This window comes from Semicossyphus pulcher, unplaced genomic scaffold, assembly GCF_022749685.1.
Source record: "Semicossyphus pulcher isolate SPU_LCO1_2020_fin unplaced genomic scaffold, fSemPul1.0.p SCAF_12, whole genome shotgun sequence".
Lineage (NCBI taxonomy): Eukaryota > Metazoa > Chordata > Actinopteri > Labriformes > Labridae > Semicossyphus > Semicossyphus pulcher.
Window position 1 is genome coordinate 11,752,587 of NW_027211626.1, and position 27,250 is coordinate 11,779,836.

Here is a 27,250-nt window from a genome sequence, read left to right on the forward strand (position 1 = left end):
AGTACACCCGGGTAATTATCACCTCAGCGCCGATCAGCATTGTTGGGAACACAAAACTTGTCATCTCAGCTACAAAATTCCGCCCGTTTTTCAGCGAAAGTCGCACCAGACACCCAGTCCATAATTCTGTAAATGCAAAGGCTTTCAGTGGGCCACGGGCTCAATCATGATTGTGTTACCTCATTCAGCGATAGAAAGTGACTTAACAGACCTTTATTTAAATGAAAAGCATCAAGATTATATCCTTAAATAGGCAAAAAAGCATTTAGCGTTGTTGTAAACTGACTGCTATTACAGTTGACATTTACAACCATTTATAGTCAGAAATATGACGTCTTTCTTCTTATTGCACGGTGCATATTTTGACATACCATTATCATTTTATAACGGCTAACATTCCTCATTAAAGCACGATAAATCAGTGTTTTGTAGTAACATCAAACCATATTAACGTCATTATCTTTGAAGTTTCATCTTTCAACGATAAAACGGAGCAGTTTTGTCTCATGGTGACAGCTTTATACTCCCATAAACACACATCAACAGATGTGAATGCTTTTAAAGTCTCTATGACTTTATGTGATGCTTCACAGTGTGAGGTGTGGGGCGTATAAATCCTAATAAGCGGCTGGTTGATGGAGCTGCCTCCTAGCACAATCAATAATAACTGCTGCTGGCACCAAGTCACAGGAACCACACCCTGAAACACACGCAGACATGCACGTCGTAAATCAGCTGTTTAAGCACCGACACAATCAAACACGTGCTATCCCTATCAGCTACGCTGTACGTAGACTTACAGCTCAAACGCACGCTAAATGTCACACAGAATATAGTGAGGAGAGCATTTCCCGCTGCAGATTAACATGCTGAGTGGTGTGTAATCCTTCTCTCCACTCACTCTGAGGACCTGCTGCTGTAGATGTAAGGAGGTGGAGTGAAGAGAGGATGACAGAGAGCAGGAGGACGGTCGTGACGAGGGGGGACGCCATATGTCACTGCTGCTAAAGGTACTAATCTGTCATGAGCTTTCACTTACGTAGAGCTCAGGAAACCTCGTTTAAGTCAATCGTGGGAACAATTACTGTCCTCTTCTTAAAAAGTCAACATTTAAGTAAATGAGCCGCATTTATTGGCTACATACAGTGTAACATTAACTGTAACAAAACAGCTCCTCCCTCCTCTCACCGCCCTTTGAACCTTTGGCATGGTGACTCATAATTAGGGCCATTACACACACTCTAATAACTAATTTGTATTCAAATTAAGGCAACGCCCCATCCTGTTTGTCTCAACTGCATCAAGTTTATATTGTAAATAAAACTCATTCGGACCAGTTTAACTAGTTTAGCTTATGTAATTGCTAGATATATTTGTTTTGCATGTGTCAAAAGGCCGCAGAGATTTACTGAAGCAGAACAGTGTTGAAAGTAAACTAGATTGAAGCAGTTTCATCACCCTCCCTTCCTTCTCTCTTCTCTAATAAGATGTTTCCTGTTTGCTACCAGACTAGCTTGCAAACATTTACCCTGTTATCACATGGAAATAGTCAAACGCTCACAGTTGTTTTTTTCTGGTTTCGTCTCTTGGCTAGAGTATCTCTGTGGATTCGTGTTATTTCAGAAGAGGATAAAATTAATGAGTGTTTCAACAAGTAAATCTCTTTCATTGATATTACAAAGGGGCTGTGGTGACACACTGTAATCTTTATCATAATAATACATGTACAAACTTTGACAAACAAAGCAAAGCCGGAAAAAGAGCGGAATCAAGTTACTGGTTTAGCTCAGTGGTTAAATAGTGTGACCCATGTTACAGAGGCTCCGTCCTCAATGTGGCGGCCCCGGGTTCAACTCCCACCCTTGGCCCTTTGCTACGTGTCCTCTGCATTCTCTCCTCCCCTGTCCCCATGACACTATCCAGTGTCCTCCCTCTAAATAATGATAATGATAATAACAACAAAATCAAACAACATGGCTGACACAGCAAGACAATATAACTAAAAAAAAAAAAAGAAGAAATATTGTAGATTGTTTATTAGGGCACGTCTCTAATTTGATTTAATTGTGAAACTGGCAGGCCGGTAATGTTAATGGTCTGTAAAAGTACTCCAGTGAAACTAGATTAACTCAGATTGCCATAGTTAAGATAATTGATGAACAATGTGTTCAGTCCTTCAGACCGTTAGCTCTTCTCATGAACCATATCTGCTCAAATTGCTCTTCAATCCTTAATCTGAGATCATTTCCGGCCTCTTAGTGTAACATGTCATCATAGCCATACTTATACTTGTTTGATGATTAATATTTAATAAAAATATGAACAACAAAATGTCATTTTTTTTCTTTTTACATACATATATAACACATTGTAACACTGGGTATAAGTTGCTGTTTATGTTGCAGTAGTTTGTCGTTGTTCATTGAGGGAGGTGTCCACCATAGTGGGTAATTGGCTGAGAAGAAGTCCCAAAGGAAGCTGTTAATAAGATACTTTTTAGGAGGGAGTTTGGCGTTCTGGAGAGAATAAGACGCATGTTGAGATAGCGAGAGCTAAGTTAGCAGTTAGCGAACAAGTGGCAACCTCCGGTGTTGAAAAATGAAGCCAATGCGGAAGTGCAAAAAACTGCAGTTCCTGGAGTGGCCACTTGAGGCTAGCTCCAGAAAACAAGAAATAACATTACAGCAGGTGTGGAAAATGCCAATTTTTACAGCAGAAATCGACATGTTTACAGCCTGGTACAAAAAACGGGTTTGTTATAAATAGCTGATTTTATCGTTTAAGATAACTGTATGGGGGGTGAATTTTTTTGTAACACAATCGTTAAATTATTTTTTAGCCTTAATTTATAGGGGCCGGATCACTTGATTGACAGGTGGATCCTGCTGGCTGTCTGCTAGACGTCAACACAGACACACAGTCACAGAGGTGAACTTCACCTGTTTGTGTTGTTGGAGCCTTTTAGGGATTATTTCATTCAAGTTTTGGACAAGTAATCTGTCTCTGAGGGATTTATGGAACTTTATGGCCGTGCAAGAAGTCTGAGCTCCAGCTTTTCGGTGAGTTAAATGCTAGTTTTATTGTATCGAAATATTTTTAGCACCAAGTAGCAGGTATGCTCCATTTAGCTGCTTGTTAACCTGTTCAGTGTTTATCAAACGTTTATTTAATCGTCGGCCAGTAAATAGGAGTGAGCAGTTGTTGGCTCTTCCCCGGAGAGATTACAGTGGACCGTAGTGATGAGGAGATCGGTTATTTTACGTTTCCCGTTACGTGTCGGCTCGCCGCTCGCTCACCGGGCGAGCGAGCAGCAAGTCCGCTTCTTCTTTAGTCTGATAACTAAACACCTGCAGTCGGTCACAAACAGAATCTCCTCCTGACAAAGTCCGACTAGCTCATTCATTATATATAAAGTCTATGGCTAATAACCGCTAGCTACGCTGAGGAGCATATAGACTAGCTTCGTAGCTGGCTGATTCATGTGGCCCGCCCGTAGAGCTCAGCCATAGGCTTCAGCTCGGTCGCGCTCCGCCTCTTTGCCTGTCTCTGGATTAGCTGGCTCTGGCATTTCCAATATGGCGACCCCCAGCGGCGGCGCAATTCGGCTTTCAAAACGCTTCTTCAGAAACCAATGGGTGACGTCACTGAGACTACATCCATTATTTATACAGTTTATGTTAGCGAACCTATTTGGGGTTTTTTTTCGGGACACCTGAACCTCGTGTTAGCTGTAGCTGTGACAAGGGCTCAACAAATCTGGGCTCTGTTGAGCTAGCAACGCACATGGCCTCTTCCAAGTTCTTCCTCAATCCGTCTAGCTACTCCGGAACGTTACAATATACGTACACAAAAAATTGGGTACAATCCCTTAGATTTTGTTATTAAAGGAACATTTTACTGTTTAAAAATAGTCACTTCTCTCTGCTTGACAAACATATATACACATAACATATGTAATGGAGACATAGTTTGAACTGAACTATATCGTGCCAGTTGATGGCTACGTACATACGCTATCAACACATGCTATATGAAACAAGCTAATATCGTCACATATATCAGCCAGGGTAATTTATCGTTCTAGCTCATTGCAACAAGTCAGTCAATGTTTGCTCGAGGATTTTAAGTGTGTTTAGAACGACGGGAAGCACATGTTGTCATGTTTTAGTCACGTAAATTTGACTGCTGGAGACTTTTGGCAGTCATTTTTTATTGGCTACAGCCATAGACTGTTTAAAAAGATGGACGACATGACAGCTCCCGAAAAGTGATGCCAACTCATCTTAAACGCCCCCCTGCTGACTGGCTGTAGTATAAGTCATAAAGCCCGCCTCCTCTATGTTAGCAGATGGGACATGAGTCAAACTATAAAATCAAAATACACGTCAAATAGATTTTTTCTCAAACATGGTTTCTGTCACTATAGTCAGTTATTATCATGCTGATTTGTGTCCAAGTGTTCATCTGACAAGTTTACTTAGTCATTTGATGCTGTAAAAAGGATGATTGACAGCTCTGTTGACAAATACGGCTCCTGCAGCCAACCTCTTCCAGATTAGCAGCGAAGAGGAGGAATGGCGAGAGGAAACGTAACTTTACTAAGAAGCTGCTCAGCTGCAGACTAAACCAACCGGAGGAGTCTTTGCCACTTTGTCGCAAAGTTAAATGTGTGTTATGATTAGCGTAAAGGGGGCGGGGCGTCAATACCGCCGGCCCAACAGCAGATCTCCACTGCACAGACTCTGGCTCCAAATGTGCAGGATGGCAGTGCCAGCTTCTGGGGGGTATTTTGGCTTCTCTTTTGTACAACGAGAGTAGATGGAGGTGCGTCGTCAATCTTTATAAACAGTCATTGGCCACAGCCAGAAGGTGGACATGATATAGAGGTTTCCTTTAGCTTAGCCTAGCATGCCAGAAGAATTGCAAAATGGTCTCATTGGTGTCATTATGTTTTCTCCGTCTGTGTCTTTCCATTGAAAAGAAAACATTTCTACAGAACTCTGGCGAAACTGGGGTTAATCTCTCGGTTGGGAGGCCAGGCCTAATTGACATCAAACAGCATGGTGGTGATGGCATACAGCGCGTCGGGAGCAGGAGGGAGGCGGCGACGGTTAACAGCAATAGACCCCCCAGAATAAAGAAGCTGTTGTTTGGTGGGAAATCACAACACTCCCTGCCTCTCCGTGCCTCCGCCTGCCCCTCATTTGTTTTTTTCATTTGTTCTTTCATCCTCGGATTGTCTCTTCCACTGATATCACATTGTTTTCCCACCCTCCCTCCCTCCGCACCTCACCCCTTCTCATCTCCCACTGTCATTTTCACTCTCTGCTGTCTGTTTCTCACCCCGACCCTTCTTCTGATCTCGCCCGTTTCTCCCCTTCTCCCAGATCCTCCTGCCTCATTAGCTGGATGTTTCATTGGTGGAGAGCTGTGGCTTGTTGGAGCGGGGAAGGCGTGGTCTTCCTGTCTTTTTCAAAGAGTCTGACATTTTTAATGGTTGGTCCTTTTCACCCTTTCACATACACACACTTTTACATACACACGCGCCTCTATCAACCCAGTCAGTCAGTCAGCTGGTGAGTCAGTCAGTTCTGTTCTGTTCCAGTTTCCAGTAAGCTGATCCTGCTGGCAGAGGCAAGTGGGGAGACTTCCTTTTCTGGAAGGACCTGATGCATCGTGTTAATGATCCTCTCTCTCCCTCTCTCTCTCTAATTCTCCCTCTTCCTCTCTCACTCTCTCTCTCTCTCTCTCTCACTCTCTCTCTCTACTGGCCTGTCAGGAGGGTCGAGAGTCTCATTTCATATCACAACGTCTGTGCAGGGAGCAACAGCAGAAACCATCCAGGCGGCCGAGTCAAGAGACTGAGTGGATCACGCCCCCCTCTTCTGCCTTACACTCTTTCTCTCTTTTACTACTAACACCCTTTTCCCTCCTTTTCTTTCTTTTCTTTCTCTCTCGGTTCGTGTCTCTCTTCTTGTGGATCATTTTTTGTGCGTCTCTGTCCCTTCTTCTTTCAAGAGAGTGTCTCCAGTGTCCAGTCTCAGGTAGGCAGCACCACATCCAGCCAGGAATACACTCCTTCAAGTCTTCTCCTCTCTATTTTTCCTTCCTTTCTTCATCACACACATCCACCTCCTCATCTTCCTCCTCCTCCTCTATCTCTCCACTCTCCTCCTGCCTCCACACCCTGCCTCTGAGCGCGCCGGAGAGAGTCGCCAATTGCGCACGGCAGAGGCGAGCAAGTGGGAGTGGACCTCGACGAGGCGCGTGTGAGCGTGTGTTTGTGAACGTGGAGAGGAAGAGGAGAGGAGGAAGAGGAGGAGGAGAAGGAGGAGGGAGAGAGCATCAGCACAGTCCTCCCCAGTCTCTCCTCTCTTTTCTTCTTCACGCGCACTCCCACTCTGCATGGAACAATCCTTCCTTCAGCGCTTCTAAATGGACATTTCTGTGGCAACGTTTCACCATTGAAGACAGCAGCTGCCGCTCGCTCCGCTCCACAAGCTCCTACATGCTGGATTTAAAAACAAAGTGAGGAGAGGAGTGGAACAGGGGGGAGATCTCCGAACATGAGTGAGGAGGCTAAGGAGAAAGCGGGCGGCGGGAAAGGAGCCCATCGCAAGAAGAAAGGCAAAAAGGTAGGAGCGAGGAAGAGCTGTCTTTGTCTTTGCTTAGTTGTTGCTTTGGCTCTGGAAAGCTGCTCAGTGTGTTTGAATGGGAAGTAAATGGCTCTTGGGTGAGGCGAGATTAATGGGCGAGGTTGACAAACCCATTAGAAAGTGACTTAAGGTGTGTTGGACCTTGTTTTTAATGGTTTTAATAATTTGCTTGCTCGCGCCCTTATTCTGAAAGTCTGATTTCATAGCAGGTTCCAGACGTGTGAGATTGAGTCGCCTTGTATTGCATAAGAGCCAATTTATTTACAGCACAGCCTGTACACCTTGTTGTTGTTTTTCTTTGCATTTTTCCTCTCAACTGTCACATATTTCTAACGAGCCGGCGTGCGGAGAAATATTCGCTCGGCCTCACCTGAATTGCTTCCAAAGCCCTTAGAAATGCCGTCCTGTCAGTCATCAGTCATTATGATCCCGACGCCGCGACTGGTCCGTCTGGTTGTTTTGCTCCGGCTGATTGGCTGGGGGAGCAGTGGTATGTAGAGTGGAAAGAGAGTGTGTATAATGTGAGACAAGGGGATGTCCTCGGGGGTTAGGGTGGGGGCAGCAGAATGCACGCACCGCTCAGGCATTTGTGGTGCTGTCAAACTCCTGCACAGCTGTGTGCGTGTGTGTGTGTGTGAGACACATGCAATGTATGTAACGTATGCATAGCTGAGGTGCTGTTATGGCTTTTAATTGAAGCTGTTTGAAGCCACAGAAACATGTTTTGACTTATGAGGTGGAATGTTGGTTTCTATGTGTGTCGTGCTCGTTTGTGTATACTGAAATGTGATTTTCAGCTTTTAGCCCACAATCATGCTAATTATTGGTCTAACGTCTCCCCTCCACCCACCCCCCCGCTCCTGTGACTCCCATGCTGTCGTGACTGTGTGCCTAGACTGTGTCAAATGCGTTTTGGTGCTGAAAAAGTACACAAAATACACACATTCACACACTCTCAAAGAGTATTTTCCACTCCGTTTGAGCTTGGATGGATGTACATTCGAGGTGGCCCCTGAGATCAGGGATTTGTAGGACAGGGGGAAGACCAAAACAAAGCAGAGAGGCACAGCTACAAAAGATAGCCGCCATAGGTTTTTACAAGGCGGAGCGAATCTGTTATTGAGAGGGAAATGCATTCTGTGTTTCCCATTAAATAATTTATAGCCGCCGTGATGTGTGCCAGCCTCCGTGGTAAAGCTGTCAGTCAGCCGGATTCCTCAATGACAGAAAGAGACAAGATGTTCAAGCCGCTGGCTTCAGTAATGAAATGTTGACACAAAGGACTGTCACTGTTTTTAGTGGTGGAGCGGATGTTGGAGTTTAATATATGTGAGCAAGCTGAACCGTGTTTACCCGAAGACCACGCTGATGTACAGTCCAACGGTATGATTATAATAATTGTTAGAAAGAATAAAGCACAGCTCTCACCACATGATGTTTGAATTATACAACTGTTACACTTTCAGATTGTGAGCTGTGCTCAGGCCAAAGAACATTTTTCATGCTGGTTATTTCATGCATCGAAATATCGTGCCTGTTGGGTGACATAGTTTATTGGGCGTTGTAAAGGAGGCAGGGTGGATGGATGGGTCAAACTGACACAGGATTTTCACCAAGGAAACATGGTTTCGATTTTAATCAAGACATAACTGACTTATCTAATTAATACGGGTGGGAATCGCAGAGTAAGTCACGTTATGCAATACGATACGAGATGCGATACGATAATGATAATAACACAATATAGCTATTAACTTCTTCGGCCAATTAATTTACGTTCAGTTACCCTCATTCATGTCATAAGTGCCTCCGTCGAGTCATGAAGTAGTGACACGGTGAGTCAGAATCGCAGGGAAATTTGTTTAGAGTGCCGTATCTTTGTAAATTAAGTCAGGACGACGGTATATTGCCTAATAATTTTTCACAGAAGTACTTTTGGTGCCTAATCTAACCAAACACTGACATTTTTTTTTACCCTGACAGCAAAGGTAGCTTCACTGAAGTCACCTGACTTCGTAATTTCCTACACATCCCTGTTTATTCACACACTGGTGACAGCATAACTGTTGATGGTTGGTATTTGGACAAACCTGCTTTCCACAGTAGTTAGTGGTAAAGTTTGGTGCATCACCTGAATGCAAAATTGGCAGATGCACCACACTTAATGTGAAAGTATAAAGTGGTGTTATTTGTTCGCTGGTTTGTGAGAAGGGTTTGGCAGGGATTTTATTTCATGATCTAGTTTGTTCGACCTTATTGAACCAATAAATTTGCCAGGCCGATATTGCCGATCAGTTTTTAGTATATCAGGATAAATGTCGATTTAACAGTAGCAAAATGTTGCAGTACAGTAATATATGAGTTTGAATCAAACTTCCTTCATTCAAGTTATGAATTTATGTAAAAAATAAATGAAGTAAAAAATGAAAGAACATCCCAATATAATGACGCTTCAATTCTTCTCAACATCAACTCCATTTCCCGGCGGATTAAGATAAAGGAGGTCGGGTTAAACTCACCAACAGGATTATCACCGAGGCTCAAAGTTCTGTATTTTCCCCAACAAGCCTCGGCCCGTTATCTCCCCCACACACGAGCTGCAGACCGCAGCCGTGACACTGAAAACAGCAGCACGGCGATGCATATTCATGCTTTTTATGTTTCCATGTTGTTTGTTTGTTTGTTGTGTGAGTGCAAATGTGTGTCCGAGTGTGTGTCTGGGATTCTCTTTAACTATGCCAGATGTGTTAATGATTGTAGCCATGGCAACTAGTTTCTGTTCTGAGAGAAGGATGTCGAGGGAGAGAGAGATAGTGAGAGAGAGAGAGATAGTGAGAAACAGAGAGAGAGAGTGTGTGTATGTGGAGAGACAGTGTGTTGAGAGAAAGAAATGGGCGAGAGAGAGAGAGTGTGTGTTTGTGTGTGTGTGTGTGTGTGTGGAGAAAGAGAGAGAGTGAGAGAGAGATAGAGAGAGAGAGAGAAAGAAAGTATTACAGAGATAGAGAGAGAGAGAGTGAGTGAGAGAGAGAAAGCTTTTCTGAGAGAGAGAGAGAGATAGAGAGAGAGAGAATGTGTGTGTGGAGTGAGAGAGAGAGAAAGAAAGTGTTACAGAGCTAGAAAGAGACAGACAGAGAGAGAGAGAGAGAGAGAGAGAGAGAAGAAAGTGTAACAGAGAGAGAGGGGGAGTGTGTGTGGAGAAAGAGAGAGAGAGTGAGAGAGAGAGAAAGAAAGCGTGACAGGGCTAGAGAGAGAGAGTGAGAGAGAGAGAAAGCATAATAGAGATAGAGAGAGTGAGAGAGAGAGAGAGCGTTAAAGAGAGAGAGAGAGATAAAGAAAGCGTAACAGAGATAGAGTGAGAGAGCGTGTTGAGAAAGAGAGAGAGTGGGGTGAGAGAGAGAGAGAAAGAGTGAGACAGTGTGTGTGTGTGTGTGTTTGAGAGAGAGTGATAGAGAGAAAGAAAGAGAGAGCGAGAGTGACAGAGTGTGTGCGTGTGTGTGTGTGCGTGTGTGTGTGTGTGTGTATGCGAGAGAGAGAGTGTAGAGAGAGGGGGTGGACTGGTGAACTTGGTGGCCAGAACAGAAATATATATTTCATGAGGCAGCTGCTGTGACGGGAGGAAGCTCAAGGATACAATCAAGCATCTTTTCACTCAAGGTCTCAGACTTACCCCGATTAGGACGGGGGGCTCGTAAATCAACACTTAACACAACGTTGTGTTTGTGTCCATCGGTGTTTGCACTTGAGAGCGTGTGTCGCTCTTTGATGTTCCTCCAAATGATCTCACGGAGGCTTAATGATAAGAATGTGATGTAGTGATAGAGATAATGAGGTTTACATAACACACACACACACACAAACACACACACTCTGAATTAACAGTTGCACATATTCCCACCACACGGAAGCGGCTGTCGGTCGCTTTTATTGATCATGTGTACGTGTGTGTGCAAAAAGAACACACTTGTAATGGAAATTAGATTGAGTGTGGTTCGTTTAGCTGCTTAAATTGGACTTTTGTCTTGCACACAATACAACAGAATGAAGAGAGGAAAATATGTCTGTGAGATAAGATAGACCCCGGGGGAGTCCCACTGAAGACAGAAATGCTTCTATTAACAAGACAGTAATATTTCTGCTTTAGTAACTTACATAACTGCTCCTTGTGTTTATATAGAATCGCATATACTAGGATGTTGGAGGTTTAATTATTAAAGGATATGGTGTAAGTGTGTGATCTTAATTGTACTTAAAACCCAGATAATAGACTGAAAAGGACAGCTTGTTTAGTGGCTTTTCAAAATAAATCTCCCCAGCAAAGTAAACACATTCTTACATAAGCGATGCTTACATAGCATCGCTGTAGAAACACCATAGTTTAACCAGGTTTATATCCTCCAGAAATAAACCACCCCTTTACTGCAAGATGCTCTGAATGTTTACACTTGAGATGATTGTGTAAGGATGTGTGAGGAGCGAGGGTGTTTCTGTAGGAAAGACCTGAGCAGAGCTGTTGTTGTGGTGTTTTTGTCGAACAGGCGGCGGTATCATAGAAACACTGAATTTCTGTTATAAGAGGCAGAGTCAGTCCAGAGTTCATGTACTTGTTGCTATATTCCAGCTGTATGCTTAAAAAGCAAGCAAAAGCTCATCGCTAACTGGACTTTTATTGTGAAATTCTACAGATAAATCAGCACAAAAGGAAGATCAGATAAAAAAGAAAAGGCAGATGACTTCAGCTCGTCCTCGCCCATGCTTCCACTTCGTCACTGGACTGTATACGTCTCTCCTTTTGTGTCGCCTCCGTTGTCGTGTTCATAATGAAACAGCCAGGCAGCCGTGCTCGGGCGGCTCTGTTCTTTGTCTCGGATGGAAAAACCCTGCCAGAGACAGAGAGAGCCCGGGCGTCTGGAGGACTGGTGAAATAAGCCGTTCTGTGACAGTGCGTTCAAAGAGAAATGGCACATCACATCCCCCAGATAACAGCAGGCCATTGGTGAATGTGCTGATGGAGGATGTGCGCTGCGAGTGTGTGGGGAGAGAGGGAGAGAGAGAGAGAGCAAACGAAGTGCTGCTTTTGTTTTTCAGATTAGGCTAATGGACTTGGCACAGCTGAAATCCTTAAGAGGGGATGGTTATGCTGTATGGGCTCTTTGGGAGAGAGGGGAGAGATATGTGTTTGCTTTAGGAGGAGTTACAGTAAATACAGTCTCCTGCTTCATACTGCTGAAACAAAACCCTGAAGATACTCTAATTAAATCTTCACGAATGAGAGGATTTGCTGTTTTCTCTTTTTAATGTAATTGTAAACTTATATCTTTAAGATTTCGACTGCTGGCCGGACAAAAAATGACCTTTAATTATGACCTCTTCTGCGCTACTGGTGGTTAAAAAACATGATTAAAATGGCACAAAATAAAACTTCAAATGTCAAACTTGCTCAAGATTCAATGTAAAAGTAAATTTAACTCTTCCAAACTTCTTTTGGGTAGATGTCAAGCTTCTTCTGCAACCTTTTGCAGCAGCGCAAACACATAAAACACCGGAAAAATCAATCCGACCTGAATATCGATATTGGTATCAGGCCAAAAAAACTCTCTAACCTGTGATTCCCCATCAAATCAACCACCTGACAGCCCTCCTTTCTGCAGCCTAGAAATGTGACGCCTTATATAAAGCCGCGCGCACACACGCGTGCACATGTGCTGTATCAGATGGACTGTGGAGGTGTGAGCGAGCGCACATGTGTGCTCTCTCGGCAGCTCTATAAATGTATGCATGCATGTGTGTAGGTGGGTGTATTCCTGCCCTTCTTTGTGTGGATGTGTGTGTGTGTGCGGGAGAGGTAGGCGTCTCAGAGCCCGGGCACAGCTGCACGCCCCGGGGAGAGGGCAGAGGGATCAGCCTGTCAGAGCTCCATCACTCGCAGATGAACTGTCTCTGTTTCCTCTCGTTCTGCAGAGGGAGGAAGGGAGGGAGGGATGAGGTGAGGAAGAAGGCAAAGAGCCAAGGGAGAGAGGGACATGGACAAGCGAGAGGGAGGTGAAGTAGAGAGGGATGAAAAGGCCGGCTGAAGACAGAGAAGTGTGAGTGAGGTGTGAGCTGAGGAGAGTGACAGAGAGGAAGGAGTGATGGAGGTGTGAAGGAGGAGTGTTTCTTTCTGTTGCCTTGATCTCCAAACTGCTGTAGGGGAGGTTTAAGGGGCCAGTGTGCCTCATCAGGAGAGCTTGTCGGATTGTCAAAAGCTACAGAACCCCCCGTCCCCCACACCTTACTGATTTCGAAACTTTCAATGTAGCTGAAAACATTACAAAAATGTTGTCCCTAGGAGGCATACTAATTTTACATCCAATGAGACACTATTGCAATTTTTAATGCCCCTCCCACATGATGTTCAGGACCTACAAGCAGTAGCAGTAGTGTTGGGGTAACGCAAAGTAAAAGTAATCTGTTAGAGTACTGTGATTACATATTTGTTGTAACGAGTAACGTAACGCGTCAGTTCTGCAATACAAGTAATCTGTTATTTAGTTTATTTTTCGTAAAAGTTATTTCTTACTGGAAAATACATTTCTGTATTTCTCTTTTCCTTTTGTCGCCACAAAAAAAATCCCTGAAGCACTGTTTCTGTTTCTGTCCTACTTCTTGGCAGATAGCTGCGTACCAGCTGACGGTAAACCTACAGTTGTGTCAGTGCGCATGCTTAGCTAGCTAACTCAACTAGCGAGATGGCAGAGAGGACAGCAAGTTACTTAGTGGAAATAGTCCATGAGCAAAAGGGACAAGAGCAACATAGGTAAGTTGTGTCTAAAGGATAAGTGCTCGTCAGCTGGGAAGAGCTCGACTTCAAAGCACCTGCTAGCTAAACACAGCTCCACTACACTGGGGGGACTAAGAGCCTGTGTTGTATTGTTTTCATTGCCTAGGCTAATACTGTATGTCTCTACCCAGTGCACTCTCAGATTGTTAGCATGATAAAGAGCTGTAAAGGTTATATTGCGTCTGTCATTGCTGTTATTAGGCTGCAGAGGTACAGATCATGGGCCATGCAATGACCATAGAGTCAATACATTCAAAGGTAGACATAAAGTAGGCTACACACCGTCCTGACAACATGCGTAATAAGTCGCAAAGGGGGGTTTTAATTTTTGGTAACGCAAAAGTAATCTAACGCATTACTTTTCTCAGTAGGTAACGCAGTAATGCAACAAGTTACTTTTGAAAGTAAAGTTACCCAACACTGCCGACAAGCTAGAGAGCAGCTATTGATAGTTTGTATTTGAATGCTGTAAACTTTTAACACTATTGGCTACTGTAACTGCCAATCAATATCCTCCCAGCTTCCTTTTTCTAAACATGTTCATATGTGGAATCAATTTCAAAACTCTGCTGGCCTTTCATAGTAACTTCAACATTCAAAAAAAGTTGGCCAGGTGTGTGTAAAGGTTTAAACTCCTCCCCTAATCTTCTTTCATTTTTGCACAGTAACTTCCGTCACTTTTATTTTGTAGAAACAAGTGTGTATGTTCATATTCATCCCTCTCTTTGTGATGGCTGTCTTTTCATCACACCCTGACATGGGGCCTTTTGGAACAGACATTTTTGTGCGACACATCATACAAACTTTTCCACCACAGCACTCCTGAATCTCTGTGGGTCTCGCTGCTTGACAGCCTCCCTTGCTGACTGACCTGTGATGTGCCTGCTTTGCTGATGTCTCGCTGGTTTAATCACAGTCAGCTTTCTGTATTCTAACCTGAGGCAGCTGTTGTTGTCAGACATGTATTTATATGCTCGAGCAGGCTTCTGAATAACTACGAGTATACAGTACAAACAGAGTGCGCAGAGACTACAGATAGAGAGCTGTTGAACCCGACCCAATCAACAAAAAAGGCTTAATAAGGGCTTGCCACTCTTCACTCTACCCATCCGTCCCTCCACAAAGCTCTCTCCCTCCTTTCATCAACAAAAGCGAGCAATTTGAAGAAATGCCTCCGTGAGTTTTTTATGTTCTGTCGGCGAGAATGAATCGATACCAGTGAGAGCTCAGCGCTATTTAAAATGACTTTCTCTCCCACTGTAAGAAACAGCTAAAGCTAAGGTGTATTTTAAACACGAACATAACCAGGTCTTTGATTAAAAAAGGCCTTAAAAATCAGCCTGAGTGCTGAATAATGTCACAATACAGCAATACATGGTGGTTTGCATATGAAAGAAATAGCTGATTAAATGCAAGAAGGCCCGACATTTTCAACCTGTCTGCTCGCTGACCCAGACTGGAGCTGCTTTGAGACGTCTACAATGTAATAATGTGTGCCTTCATATCCACTCGACTGGTATTTCTCTTCTGGCAGTGGCTGCTGCCTGAACCCCGCAGCCTCTTCCGCTTCCCACAGCTCCGTCCGGAACGGCTCTTTTACATCTCTCCATTCCTCTTCTCCTCTTTTCCTCTCCTTCTTCAAAAGACTCCACGGTGCACAGAGTCAGTAATGGAAAACAAGAGACAAATAGAGAGAGCTCCACTGTCAGATTTAGAAACCCCTTTTTTTTTTGTAAAATTTGGGATCCTCTTTAAGCCTCTCCTCGTTTCGGCGTCGCATGGCAACTGCTAAATGCAACAGAGCGGTGTAACAAAAGCTTTTGTTCCGTACTGGAGCAATAACAGTGGTTTATGCTCACTGTGCTGTCTGCTGACCTTGTTGTGACTGCAGCGTTGTCTCACCTCGTTTCTCAATTATTTAACATCAGTGGTTTTACTACGGCTTGTTAGAACGACCGAAAACAGACCCCAAAAACGCTGTTTTATTTATAGTCCGTGCCTAATTAACCGAGTCGCACAAGCACTGCCTGTTATTTTCTCACAGAAATAGATGTATGAGGGAAAATAACAGGCATGTCTGAGTGCTGACAAAGATCACACTATTCCCACTCTAATTCCAACAGCACCAGCCGAAAAAAAGACGTCATGTCATGATTGATGTGCAGCCTGATTGTGTTTACTCACAATAAAAGCACACACACACAAAGCTGTGGTGGGTGAAACAGTCCAGATTTCAGTTTCAGATTTCAGAGCGGCAGCCCTACGAGGACAGAAAACTCAATGCCGTCTGTAATTACGACAACTTGCTAAACACATTTTAATTAACTGCAGAGGAGGAAACAGGGAAGCCTCACTGTGCCTTTTGTTCTCAGGTGTTTATTTGAGTCAGGTGATGTATTGTGAGATCGGGAGTGCTTCCACAGTGGAACCAAGCCAGATGGCTCACAGCGGCTTCCTGCAGGGGATGAAGAATTAAAGGTTTCTGGTGAATGTAATCGGTAAATGAGCTGTGTACTGCCAGGCAGAGGAGATGGTAAAAAGGTCATGTGTGTGTGGATCTCAGCTTGACGATGCACTTAAAGTGATAATCTTGAGGATTTTCTTGTAAATAAATCTCTGTTAAGTCTCTATCTATCGCCGAATGAGGTAACACAATGGTGATTGAGCCTATGGCCCACTGATGAAAGCCTTTGAATTTGCAGTATATAGTATTATTACAGATTGGGTGTCTGTAGCGGCATTTGCAGAAAAAATCACAAGCAGCGCCCAGTCAGTGACACGTTTTCCATCAGCCAGCAGTGGTTGGTCTGCCAGAGAGGGTAGGCGGAGCTAAGCGGCTGCTTTTCCGGTCTCTGCAAGCCTTGCGAGTGAACAGTAATCTACTATGGCTGAACAAACAAAGAAAAGATCGATGACTACAGATACAACTTCAAAAATAAGTGAAAATTTGACTCAGATGAAGGCAAACAGGAAAGCGACCGTCAGCGAGGAAAATCAAAAGTTACAACCAGAGCCAACCGTGGACGTCTGGTTATCTGGGACGTCTGCGCCCACAATGACCTTTTATTGCCATAAGATGCCGCCAAATAGAACACAACTGAGAACTTCAAGATTATAACTTTAACAGCAGGATCTGGCTTCCTCTGAAATTAGGATTGTCCGACAGGTCGCCAAGAACTACATTTTGAAATGTAGTTGACGATAGTGCTGTTCATGCTTTACTGTTGCCGGAAAACCAGGTGAGATAGACATCCTGCTCTACTACGCTACATGTTTTTTGTGTTAATAATGGAAGTTGACCAATGAAGTCTTTTTACTGCATGGAAGTCCAAAGGGAGGTCGTTGGGGTGGATGGTTGGCATCACTTTCCCTCCTGAAGCCGAGTTCATTTCCCATATTTTTTGGGTTTGGGTGAAAAAGATGATGGTTTATGTTACATGATTAGAAAGTATTCACAAGTAAGTCATTATAACAATAAAACAGTCAAATCATAGTGCATACAAGTTAATATTACATTGCAAGTAGAGCCGGGACAATGGATTATTAAAGATTAGTGAATTGTTGTGAGTTTCTTTTGTGGGGATAATCATCCGTCTGGATAATAATGTCCTTCAAGAGAGTGACTTTGAGAAGCTTGCTAACATACAGTCTTACATTTAGTACATTTATTTTGAAGGCATTTATCTGTTATTTCTTCAGGGGGGGCATTCGATTTATGTTTAAAGAAAGATATTGTTGGGATTTTCTCTTGATTATTTTGGCCTGGATTTTTATGCCGTTAAATACCGTCACGTGCCTTAATTGCTAGAGCGGAAATTTTAGGGAAACAAATTAAAGCATGTGTCAGTGATCATTTTAGCAAATTGTTCTGTGTCAATGTTTTTCATCCATCCATCCATTATCTATACCGCTTATCCTGTTCAGGGTCGCGAGAGGGCTGGAGCCTATCCCAGCTGTCATTGGGGCGAGAGGCGGGGAACACCCTGGACTGATCGCCAGTCACATAGAGACAGGCAACCTTCCACGCTCACATTCATCCTACGGGCAATTTAGAGTCACCAATGAACCTAACGAGCATGTCTTTGGACTGGAAAAATATAGCACGCTTTAATCATCATTATTTTGATGTTAAGATTTTGCATGAATATTTTGATTTCCAGTCTTCAAAAAGAGTGTAACGCTTCCTTTATTCGTGGTTTTTATGCTTTTATGCTTTTTCCCAGGCTGTCTGCTGGCTCGTTACAGGCCCGGCTCTATCAGGGAGGCTGTTGAAACAGCACAGAGAAGATGTTCAGGGGTGGAAGGCGGTAATACCAACTGGGAGGACCATGTTAAATGTTCCCCTTTTTAGATTTCAGTTCAGGGATGGCAGCGGCGTAATGTGAGCCCTGAGGCAACATCACCTGAGCCAGACGGTGCTCTAACATATCGGGATGAGGCTTGGGAGGAATTAGAAGATAGGAGTCAAGGCAGAGGATGATGATGGATGAGAGACAGAAAGAATCACATCTTTTAAGAGAGAGTGAAGCATAGAGGGAGACAACAGGTGAAACCACGGGGGACTGTGAGATGTTGAGCAAAGGAACGAGTGGGAGGAGAAGTGGATGAGGATGTGTGCAAGTGAACGCTCACATGCGCACCTAAAATAAACCCCTACAGGCATGCAGGAGATCCACATTCCCAGCGGATTTAGTGACAGTGATGGTGAGGCTACAGACTTCTATATCACAGTGTTACATAACTCGAGGAACCATCTCCTCGCTGCTGTAGTGAAACTGTGACATTTGTCATGTTCTCAGTGCGAGAAGAAAAAGTGTTCACCTCTTCTTTTCTGTAATACTCCCTCAGAGCGACAAGAGCTGAGGAGCCGGGCAGATGGGACTTGCTTGATATTGATATTGATAACTCAATTTCTGTTGCAGACGGACCAATATGGTTTTGGTTTGATGACATTGCGTTCTCCTCTGGGATGGTGTGAAATGTGCCAAGCTGCTTTCCCTTTATCTGGCCCTCCATTTGCCTGGAGGCGCCTTTCTTTGCCAGGTACTTTGCCCAACGCTTCTGCAAATACTTTAATCTTTTATGATGGGACATTTTCAGTCTTTATTACCATGTGGAAAACCTGAAACGTACCTCATACTGCATCCTCTCCTCTCTCAGGACACACCTTTCATTCCCCACATCATTGACTTTAATGAGTGGTGGCTATACGTGCTCCATCATGCTCCGAAACACAAGCCTCGCTTAGCAACACACATCTCGAGATGTTATTGCTGTTCGACTAAAAAACCTCAATTTATGACGTCCCCTGTACAAACAACAGAGATGTAATGGCCCATTAAATGAAAACACTACACGCCAGCGGGCCGGATTTCACCGTCCTGTGTCAGATCTTTGCAGATTGGTGGAGATGCAACTATATTTTCCCAAACCTTCACTTGTTATGTCTCTGAATAACACAGATTAGTGTTGTCATTGACTTATTGTTGCTATTGTTGACAGACAACGGCATTCAATAGTGATTTGATTGAAGGTGATAAATGCTTCCTTTGAACTGGCAAACTGTAATTCCTGAGCAGCTGTGTTAGATCTTGACAGAAAGTTGGCAAATCACACTGCTGCGTGGGAGCGCTCCGCTCCGTCTGTGAAGGTTGACGATCATATCAGCATCTTTGAAAAGCCCCGAATTCGCCGACGACACTGCATGACACTGGTATTTTCTATTAGGTCTCAGGAGACTGGAGGAATTGATCACCGGTCGTGGCCCCGGTGTTTCAGACTGCTTCCACAGTTTCCATTGTTACACAAACACTGTGTTTATGGCCTTGCAATAAGCTGAGGCGTGAAAGTAGCATTGCCTGAGGCTTAGACGAGGCATGTGGGAGTTGTGCAGGGATAGCATGGTGTTTTTCACAATATATATCTGTGTGTGTGTGTGTGTGTGTGTGTGTGTGTGTGTGTGTGTGTTTCTGTTAAGCTTTGCCCCAGTGGTTCTGCACAGGGCTAGCTGATATGTTTAACAGTCTCAGGGTGTCTCCTGCCCTGTGGTCAGTGACAATACACACGCAATGTGACAACCTCCAGCTGTGAAGGTGTGACTCTGCTAATGAGATACCCCCTGGACCTGAATGTGCCTGTGTGTGGGTGTGCGTGTGTGTTTGTGTGCAATTGTTTGTTTATGGAACAACTTATACATCTCACAAGAGGTGAGACAGAAACCATTCTGTCATAAGCTGCATTTTCAAATATCACAATAGTGCTGCAAAAACATAATTTAAGCTAATTCGACTAACGTTAACCGTGACACCTATTTTATTGTAATAACATAAAGCAGTCTGTGATCAAAAACCTAAAAAGCTAACTCAAAAAAATCACTTCAGGAGTATGCTAACATTTAACTCTTGGCAAAACTGATATCAGCCTCATGTCTCTTTGCTGAATATAAAGCTAATTTGAGCAGCCTGTTAGCTTAGCTCAAAAGCTGAGAGAAACAGCTAGCTTAGCTCAGGCCGACCAGCAGTGGAGACTCCAAGAGACTCCAACAAGTTTTGTTCCTCTAGTCCTTGTAAAACGTTAGAATTTCGTTTTTACTTGGATTTAGCTTAACTTGAACTTTACGGACGCCCACTACCTTTGGACAGGCCTAGCTAGCTGGGTAGGCTGCCTCTGTTTACAGTTTTTTTTACTTAGCTAAATTAGCGTGATGAATATGAAGCTATGTCGAGCAGCCAGTTAGCTTAGCTCAAAGCTGAGGCCTAGCAGTGGAGACTCCAATAAGTTTTTGGTCATTTAGTCACGTATGTTACCTCTTGTAAAACGTTCAAATTTAGTTTTTACTTGGATTCGGCGTAACGAGAAGTTTACGGACACCTTTACCTTTGGACAGGCCAAGCTAGCTGTTTACCTCTGTTTACAGTTTTTAATTCGAGCAGCCAGCTAGCTAAACTGGAAGCTTGAAACAGAGAGAAACAGCTAGCCTAGCTTAGGCCTACCAGCAGTGGAGACTCCAAGATGTTTTTGGTCTTTTAGTCTGGTATGTTACCTTTTGTAAAATGTTAAAATTTTGTTTTTTACTTGGATGTAGCTTAACTAGAACTTTACTTTGCTAAATTAGCGTGCTGCTGGTTGTGGTTTCACAGTAATTGCATGTAACATGTTATTTTGCCTTTCAAGTTTAGGTTGAATAAATTAATTCACATATACATGTTTTTAAAGCCCCTCTCTTTATTGCAGTCACGTAGTTAAAATATTCTCTTCGCACATTAAGTACATGCAGGGGGAGTGAAAATGAATTGCTCCTGACTGGGTGATTTGATGTGATTAATATGAGTAGGACGAAATGAAAGGAGGGAGGGGGCATGTGGGCAGCGTGGTGGGATACAGCGGGACGGATGTGAGGATGATGTGATGGTGTCTAGGATGCAGCTGGGGAAAAAGACGGAGCTGAGCAGGAAGAGGATAGGAGGGCTGAGTCTTCTTCACCCACTTGTGTCATGAATAAATCACTACTGAGATCTCCTCACTGTCTTCCCCAGCTTGGACCAGTATGCTTTCATAGTTATAGCTCATCCCAGATGGCCTAGTTTACCCACAGAGGATAAGCCAAGCCGTAATTTACCAGCTGGGAACTCTTTATGATTGCTTCATCCATCATCAATTACCCAGCGCAACTGAAGTCAAACACTTTTTAAGTATGCGGGAGGGATTTAACTATGTGGACACCCCCAGTATTAAATATTACCTCCAGGAACAAAAGAAAAACAATATTCAAAAGGAAGATGGATGAAGGTGACAAATATAAACACCTGAAACTAACAGGAGAGGTGTTTTGTTGTTTGTATTCCCGTGCATGTATTCTGAAGCCTCTAACATTCGACTAAAAATCACTGGCCTGTTTAATACAGTCGCAGAGGAGGCTGTTATATAAAAGCGAGTGGGAAGAAGAGACCAGTGCCAAAAAAATATATATATAAAAAAACAAAAATTGAGTCAAAATTAGTAAATGATGTAGTCTTGTCAGCTCGGTACAGTCCTGCACACCCATGCACACAGTAATGGAGTTGTAAGGGAACAAAGAGAAACCATTTCCTCCCTCAGTGTCATTAAACAATGGAGACGGCCTCCTCGCTGGTCAGGACAGAGGGGGATTGAGTGGTTCTGGAAAGACCTACGCTTCTCTATGGCTGTGATTGATAACGGCTTTTGTCATGTTTTGTGCGCGTCTGTTTGTGTGTCTTTATTTTGGAGGCATGTTAAAACACAGAAACAAAGGCAGAGACAGGAAGTAGAGGAGCAAAACTGGGACCCAAATATAAAATATCTGTATTTTATTGTAGATGAAGTCATCTGTTTTACCATCCTGGATATGAGTCAGTCTGTAATGTAAAGATGTAATTCATCCCTTACCTCAAACCTCTGGAGTCCTCTGGAACATAATTTTCTTTTGACCACAACAACCATGAGACTGCTTTTATCATTCTGCCAAAAGGAGAATACTGGGCGGGTTTGTCGAGGCCCAAAGGCAGGGCTTTAGTGAAGATACAAATCTGTATAATATCGCTAACATTTCTTTTGTTTAAAAGGGATTTTTACGTCTTTCTCAACCGTCTTTGACCAAACATACTTCTCAATGTGCTATAAGAAATTAATATTTAATTATTAGCATCAGACAGTAATATTTGGCAGGACTTCTCTTCTGGTTTCCTGCAAAAATACTACATTTGGTATTCCTCTTGACACTTTGATTTTGTCAGAAGCAACAGCACCAAAAGTAGCCTAAAGCTACTCATTTTTAATTTTTAAAGAGGTCATTGATTCTAAAATGTTAATTTGTAATCTTGTCGGTTTATCCGTTAATGAGGGTCGGCTACCAGCTATCTTGTTAGCATTCCCAGTCTATAGCTGTGTCCCAATTCAGGGGCTGCATCCTCCGAAAGATGTATTTGAAGGCCAATTGCGTCACAGGGGCAATCGAAGGCTGTCCCATTTCGAAGGGTCCTTCAGATGTGGCCGACAAATGCGTCCTTCTTTTTCCAGGCCATGAAGGATCAGTGGAATGCATCCTTTTGTATACCGAGATCCATTGTGCACCAATTCAAACAAGATGGATAACTTTCAAGTGGACGATGAATAAACTTTTAACCATAAGTAATGTGACGTTAGTTATGTTAGCTAGCTAGCCAGCTAGCTATATGTTGCTAGGCGAGTGGAGCGACGCTTTGTGATGGATAAGAGCAGGACCAGACCCTCTCATAGACCAGACTGTCTCATTTCAGTTCAGCCTTAGTGGTCTTCACAGGCTACGAATGACTTATCCTCTGTAGGCTGCGTCTTTCGAAGGATGCAGCCCCCGAATTGAGACACAGCTTATATTAACACAAACAATAATACATTTTTAATATGGTGCAGTGTAGCTAATGTTGACCAGGAGGTTGGTTGAGATCACATGTTTTTTTGTGCTTTTGCCTGTTATTCCAATTATTCTTTGCAGATAGTGTTGAGTGTCGTCGGCATAGAATGTAACATGCTTTATTTGGTCAGATAAATTAAGGCGTGATATTGTGGGTGTTTCTGTGGTGCAGTCTTACATCATCACTTTTTGTTTGCAAGTTTTATTCTCCATGACTCTGAAATGATAAATCACACATCAAACTATTTGAGTTCTTAACTTGGTCTTGGATCCAGTTGGCTTGGTCTTGAGTTGAACTGTTTGGAAATGGGCTGTCCCAGATTAAGGTGAGAATTGTAGAGAAACATTAAATCTTCATGACCAACGTCTCAAACACCAACGTCCACCAACATCTGATTTAGGGCTTAAGGGAATAAACAGCTAAACCAAAATCCCATAACTTGACTGCTGCTACTTTTCTTTTTTTAGAAATTTAATTTGTATTGTAATAATTAACTTCCATGCCATGTCTTAAAATTGACATTGTCTGGTCCATATTGCAAACAAGACTTCATAAGACCCATCCCACACAGTTTGACATGCAATGAACTTGTAGGATTGTTATTATATTACTTATCATTCATAGACTGCTTTCCTCAACCGTGCTCTGTCTTGAACTTGTCTCGTTTGCCTTACTGTCTTGACTACATCCCTTCCTGTAAGACATGAAGTTTAAGGCAGCCTCTTGAGCAAGTGACTGCTGAAGCGTCTCCAGGGTTCCCCTTGTGCCCCACTTCAGCCGCGCAGATGTCAAAGAATTTAAAAATGTATTACTGACCCAAAGAAGCCTTGCTAGAAAGACATTTCAAGCTGCATGTTTTAATAATCCACTCGGTGATCTCTGATATGCGTCGTCTTCCATTTCACTACCTGTTACAACTGCTGGAAATTCATTTAATCTTAATCTGGTGTTTAATTCAATGACTTTAACACCCACATAGTTTTCTAATTAGCGTCACTGTACCAATGTCCCAGCGCCCGGCCCTCTGCGTGTGCTAAAACTTCCAATACATTTCAGAGAAAATATTATTTCCTGAGCTGAAACTGGCAGCTAATTGTCGGCTTTACCAGCACAGTCACAGCTAGAGTGGGCTAAAGACAGCATTAGTATTGACCCTACACAGGCCTGTGACTGGGTAATGTGCTGAGAGCTGAGGAGATGTGGCTGACAGCGAGGCAGACAGAGGCAAATGTAGTTAACGTGACTCTTGCTCCACTTGTGAAATCAGCAGCTAACTTGGTTTACACTCCAGAGCAGTTTGAATGTTTGGGTCTGATAAATCGCAGCAAATACGAAGGAAAGAGGCATTTAAGGCCGAGACGGAGAGTTGCCCTTTTTGGTGGCTCTCTTGAATGAAACATCTGCATGACTTTGTAGTTAGATTAGCCCTCTGAAGAGTGTTTCAGATGGAACTCTGGAGGGATTTTCTCCTGTGTCATCTGGGATGAGATTGGATAGGAGGAATGAAGTTTTACAGTGGGGCTTTACCTTTTATTCCATCTATAATACCAGCTAATTGGAGCTGTCAAGCTGCTGATAATCTGTATTAGACTGCACCATTCAGAAAGGCACCACACAACCTCAACATTTCAAAGAGAGATGATTAGGGACTGAGTGTGTGTAAGTGCCCGACGCAGGAGGAATGAGGAAAAACGCATGCAGTTAGTGAGTGAATAGGCCAAACCCAACGGTGGTTTGAAAATGTAATGAAACAGATTGGTGATTCAAGAATCCTCATCTGCTTTTTCTGCCTTTGAACACTTTTAAAGACATCAAATTTTCTGACACTGATGGTGACACAAACAACAGCATGTTCCTGTAAAGTTCTTGATGTCTTTAAAGTGTCCACCATCTGCTTGTATTTTCTCATTTTGCTGAGTTTAGGATGTTTCCGGACGTCCACCCTCAGCAACTCGATTACATCACTGTCTCCATCTCCCAGGATGAAAACTTTGGCTTTGGCTTGAATTGCACAAAATTTGGCATCAGTAGTGTTGAGCGGTGGTGTGGCCGTGTTGTGCTAAAGAACACAAACACATTAATTTCTCTGATAAACTGCTTCCTGGTCTCCTAAATTCCTCTCCCTATCTTCATCCACTCTCTTCGTTTATCTATTATTGCTGCTCTCTCTCTCTCTGTCTCTTATTGAGAGGCAATCGTTGTGTTGTACTTTTACACATTGGCATCGATAAACGCTACTCATTCTGCCTTTAGGTAGAGGTGACCCCCTCCAGTGAAAGTCAAGTGTTTAACCTTGTAAACATCTCCATGTGGTGTTTTTCATGTGCTACAAGACACATCATGGACAACATAAGCAGTCATCGTCATGGCTGGGCCTGTCTGCTTTTAAACTGCAGTGTACCAAGGACAGGCTGAACAACACGTTTTCAGATTGGCAGGTTTTAGACGTCACAAACCTAAGGAGCCAATCCCGTTAATGGACGCGGTGACGCTGTGCATATCATTATGTGAAACCTATGGCAACCACTTTGGCGATGCGCGAGCCAGCTGTAACCGCCATCGTAATTTTTGCAAACTCACTACTGACTACTAACGTTAACGTAACGTAAGCTAGCTAAGTTTCAACAAGTTGCCACTAAACGAGGGCAGAGACATGTTTTGTTTTGGGTTGTAATTTTGTGAAAGGAGAAATGTAGTACAAAGTGGGCGGGGCCTATGCAGATTCAGGAATTTTTAATGAGGAGATGACTTGGGAGGATTTTTACAAGGTAATTAAATGTATTTTGCTGAAAAAACATGTCAGACACAATTTATTATTTCAAGCAGAGCATTTTATATGTCTTAAAACATGACTAGAGCTGGTCTTTAAAATGATCAGTTTTTAAGTGGCAATCTCTGTGGCTGAAAAATGAAGCCAACTCCTAAATGCCAAAAACTGCAGTTCCCATAATGGCCACTTGATGCTGGGTCCAAAAGCGAGCCCACCCCCAATAGGCCCCTTTTTAAAAATGCCCAACTTTATAGAAGAAATAAGCTGGTTTACAGCATGATAGCTGTCATCTCAGCTCACCATTTCACTGAGCTTGACCTTTTGGTTATCCATCTTCTCGTTAAAGTATGGATATATCTTATACATATATATTGTATGTGTATACTTTTGGCTCCAAAAAACAAGATGGCGACGTCCAAAAGGCCAAATTGTGGCTTTAAAATGGTGGTGGGCCACAAACCAATGGTTGACATTAGAGTGGCTTTGTCTACTTCTTTTACACCGTCTATAAAAATCTGTTCTAAGTTTCTGACACTGTATCAACTTCCTTCAATCAATTTATCCATCCATCCATCCCACACACCACCCGTCCATCTTCCTCTGCCTCTCAAACCAAAGCGAAACCTTTCACCTTCAGGCTTTCACACCCTCCGGCTCAGTGCAGTGAAACATCTGACCTCCTTTTCTCCTCACACCCGCTGCTTTCCCTCACACCACTCTTCCCCTCTCTTTCTCTCTCCCTCTCACTGTCTTCTTTCTTGATTCTTCTCTCTCTTCAGCTTCCTCCCTCACTGTCAGCCTGCTCCTTTCTCACAGCTGCCTCAGAGTGACGAGAAGGAACTGTGAAAACCTGAAGGAGGGTTGAATTTTTGACTAGGAAGCCTAGTAACACACACACACTCTCTCTATCTCTCTCACACACACACACGCACACTCAGAGCACACTGATTCAACATCAAAGCTCCTGTCATTGCCTGCCTCATGACAAGCCAGATCACTGGGCAGCCTAGAGAGCGGTAGAAGAGGAGGTGAGAGAGTAAGAGGTCGGAGACAGAATGTAAAACAGACACATCACTGTTGAAATATTCTGTTTGTGTGTGATAATCACTATGTGGATATGTTCTTGTCTGTGTCTGTCTGTGTGCATGTGTGTGTTATTATCGAGTCTTATGCCTATTTCCTCTGTTGGCACAGCCTGCAGCCACTCAGCCTAGCATGTGGCATCTGGAACCTGCCTGCAAGCCACCTCTAACAAGGCCTCCAGAGTGTGTGAGCGTGTGTGTGTGTGTGACGGAGAGAGTGTCTTTCTGGGCTGCGAATGAGTCTACTATTAGGTTTGTATATGGTACATCTAAAATGAGGCAGAAGCGGATGGAGGATGGTGGAGGAAACACCTGTCTCGTACTCTCCCTCTTTCTGTCTGTGCTCCCGTCTGAGTCACTCACCTCCTCTGTCTGGGTCATCCGGTGAAACTTTTATCATCTGTTCCCCCTCCATAATATATATCAGCGTAATTTTATCAGTAACATTAAAAGCTTATGGCCTTATGAAACAAAGCGTAAAAGTTTGTTGATGTGGTATAAAAATACTGTGTGTG

The 27,250-nt window shown here is 43.3% G+C and overlaps 1 protein-coding gene across 3 annotated transcripts in view; it reads left to right on the plus strand.

Annotated features, from left to right (window-relative positions):
- The first annotated feature begins 6,046 nt into the window (after positions 1-6,046).
- The window catches only part of LOC138589042 (ankyrin-3-like), a 140,490-nt gene continuing 119,286 nt past the window's right edge, over positions 6,047-27,250 (plus strand). The window contains exon 1 of one of the 3 annotated variants that reach the window (XM_069659317.1): positions 6,047-6,635. In XM_069659317.1, coding sequence (XP_069515418.1) covers positions 6,567-6,635 — 69 coding nt within the window. In that variant the 5' untranslated portion in view covers positions 6,047-6,566. The remainder of the gene's footprint in view (positions 6,636-27,250) is intronic. The other 2 variants (XM_069659319.1, XM_069659320.1) reach the window with 2 other exon arrangements.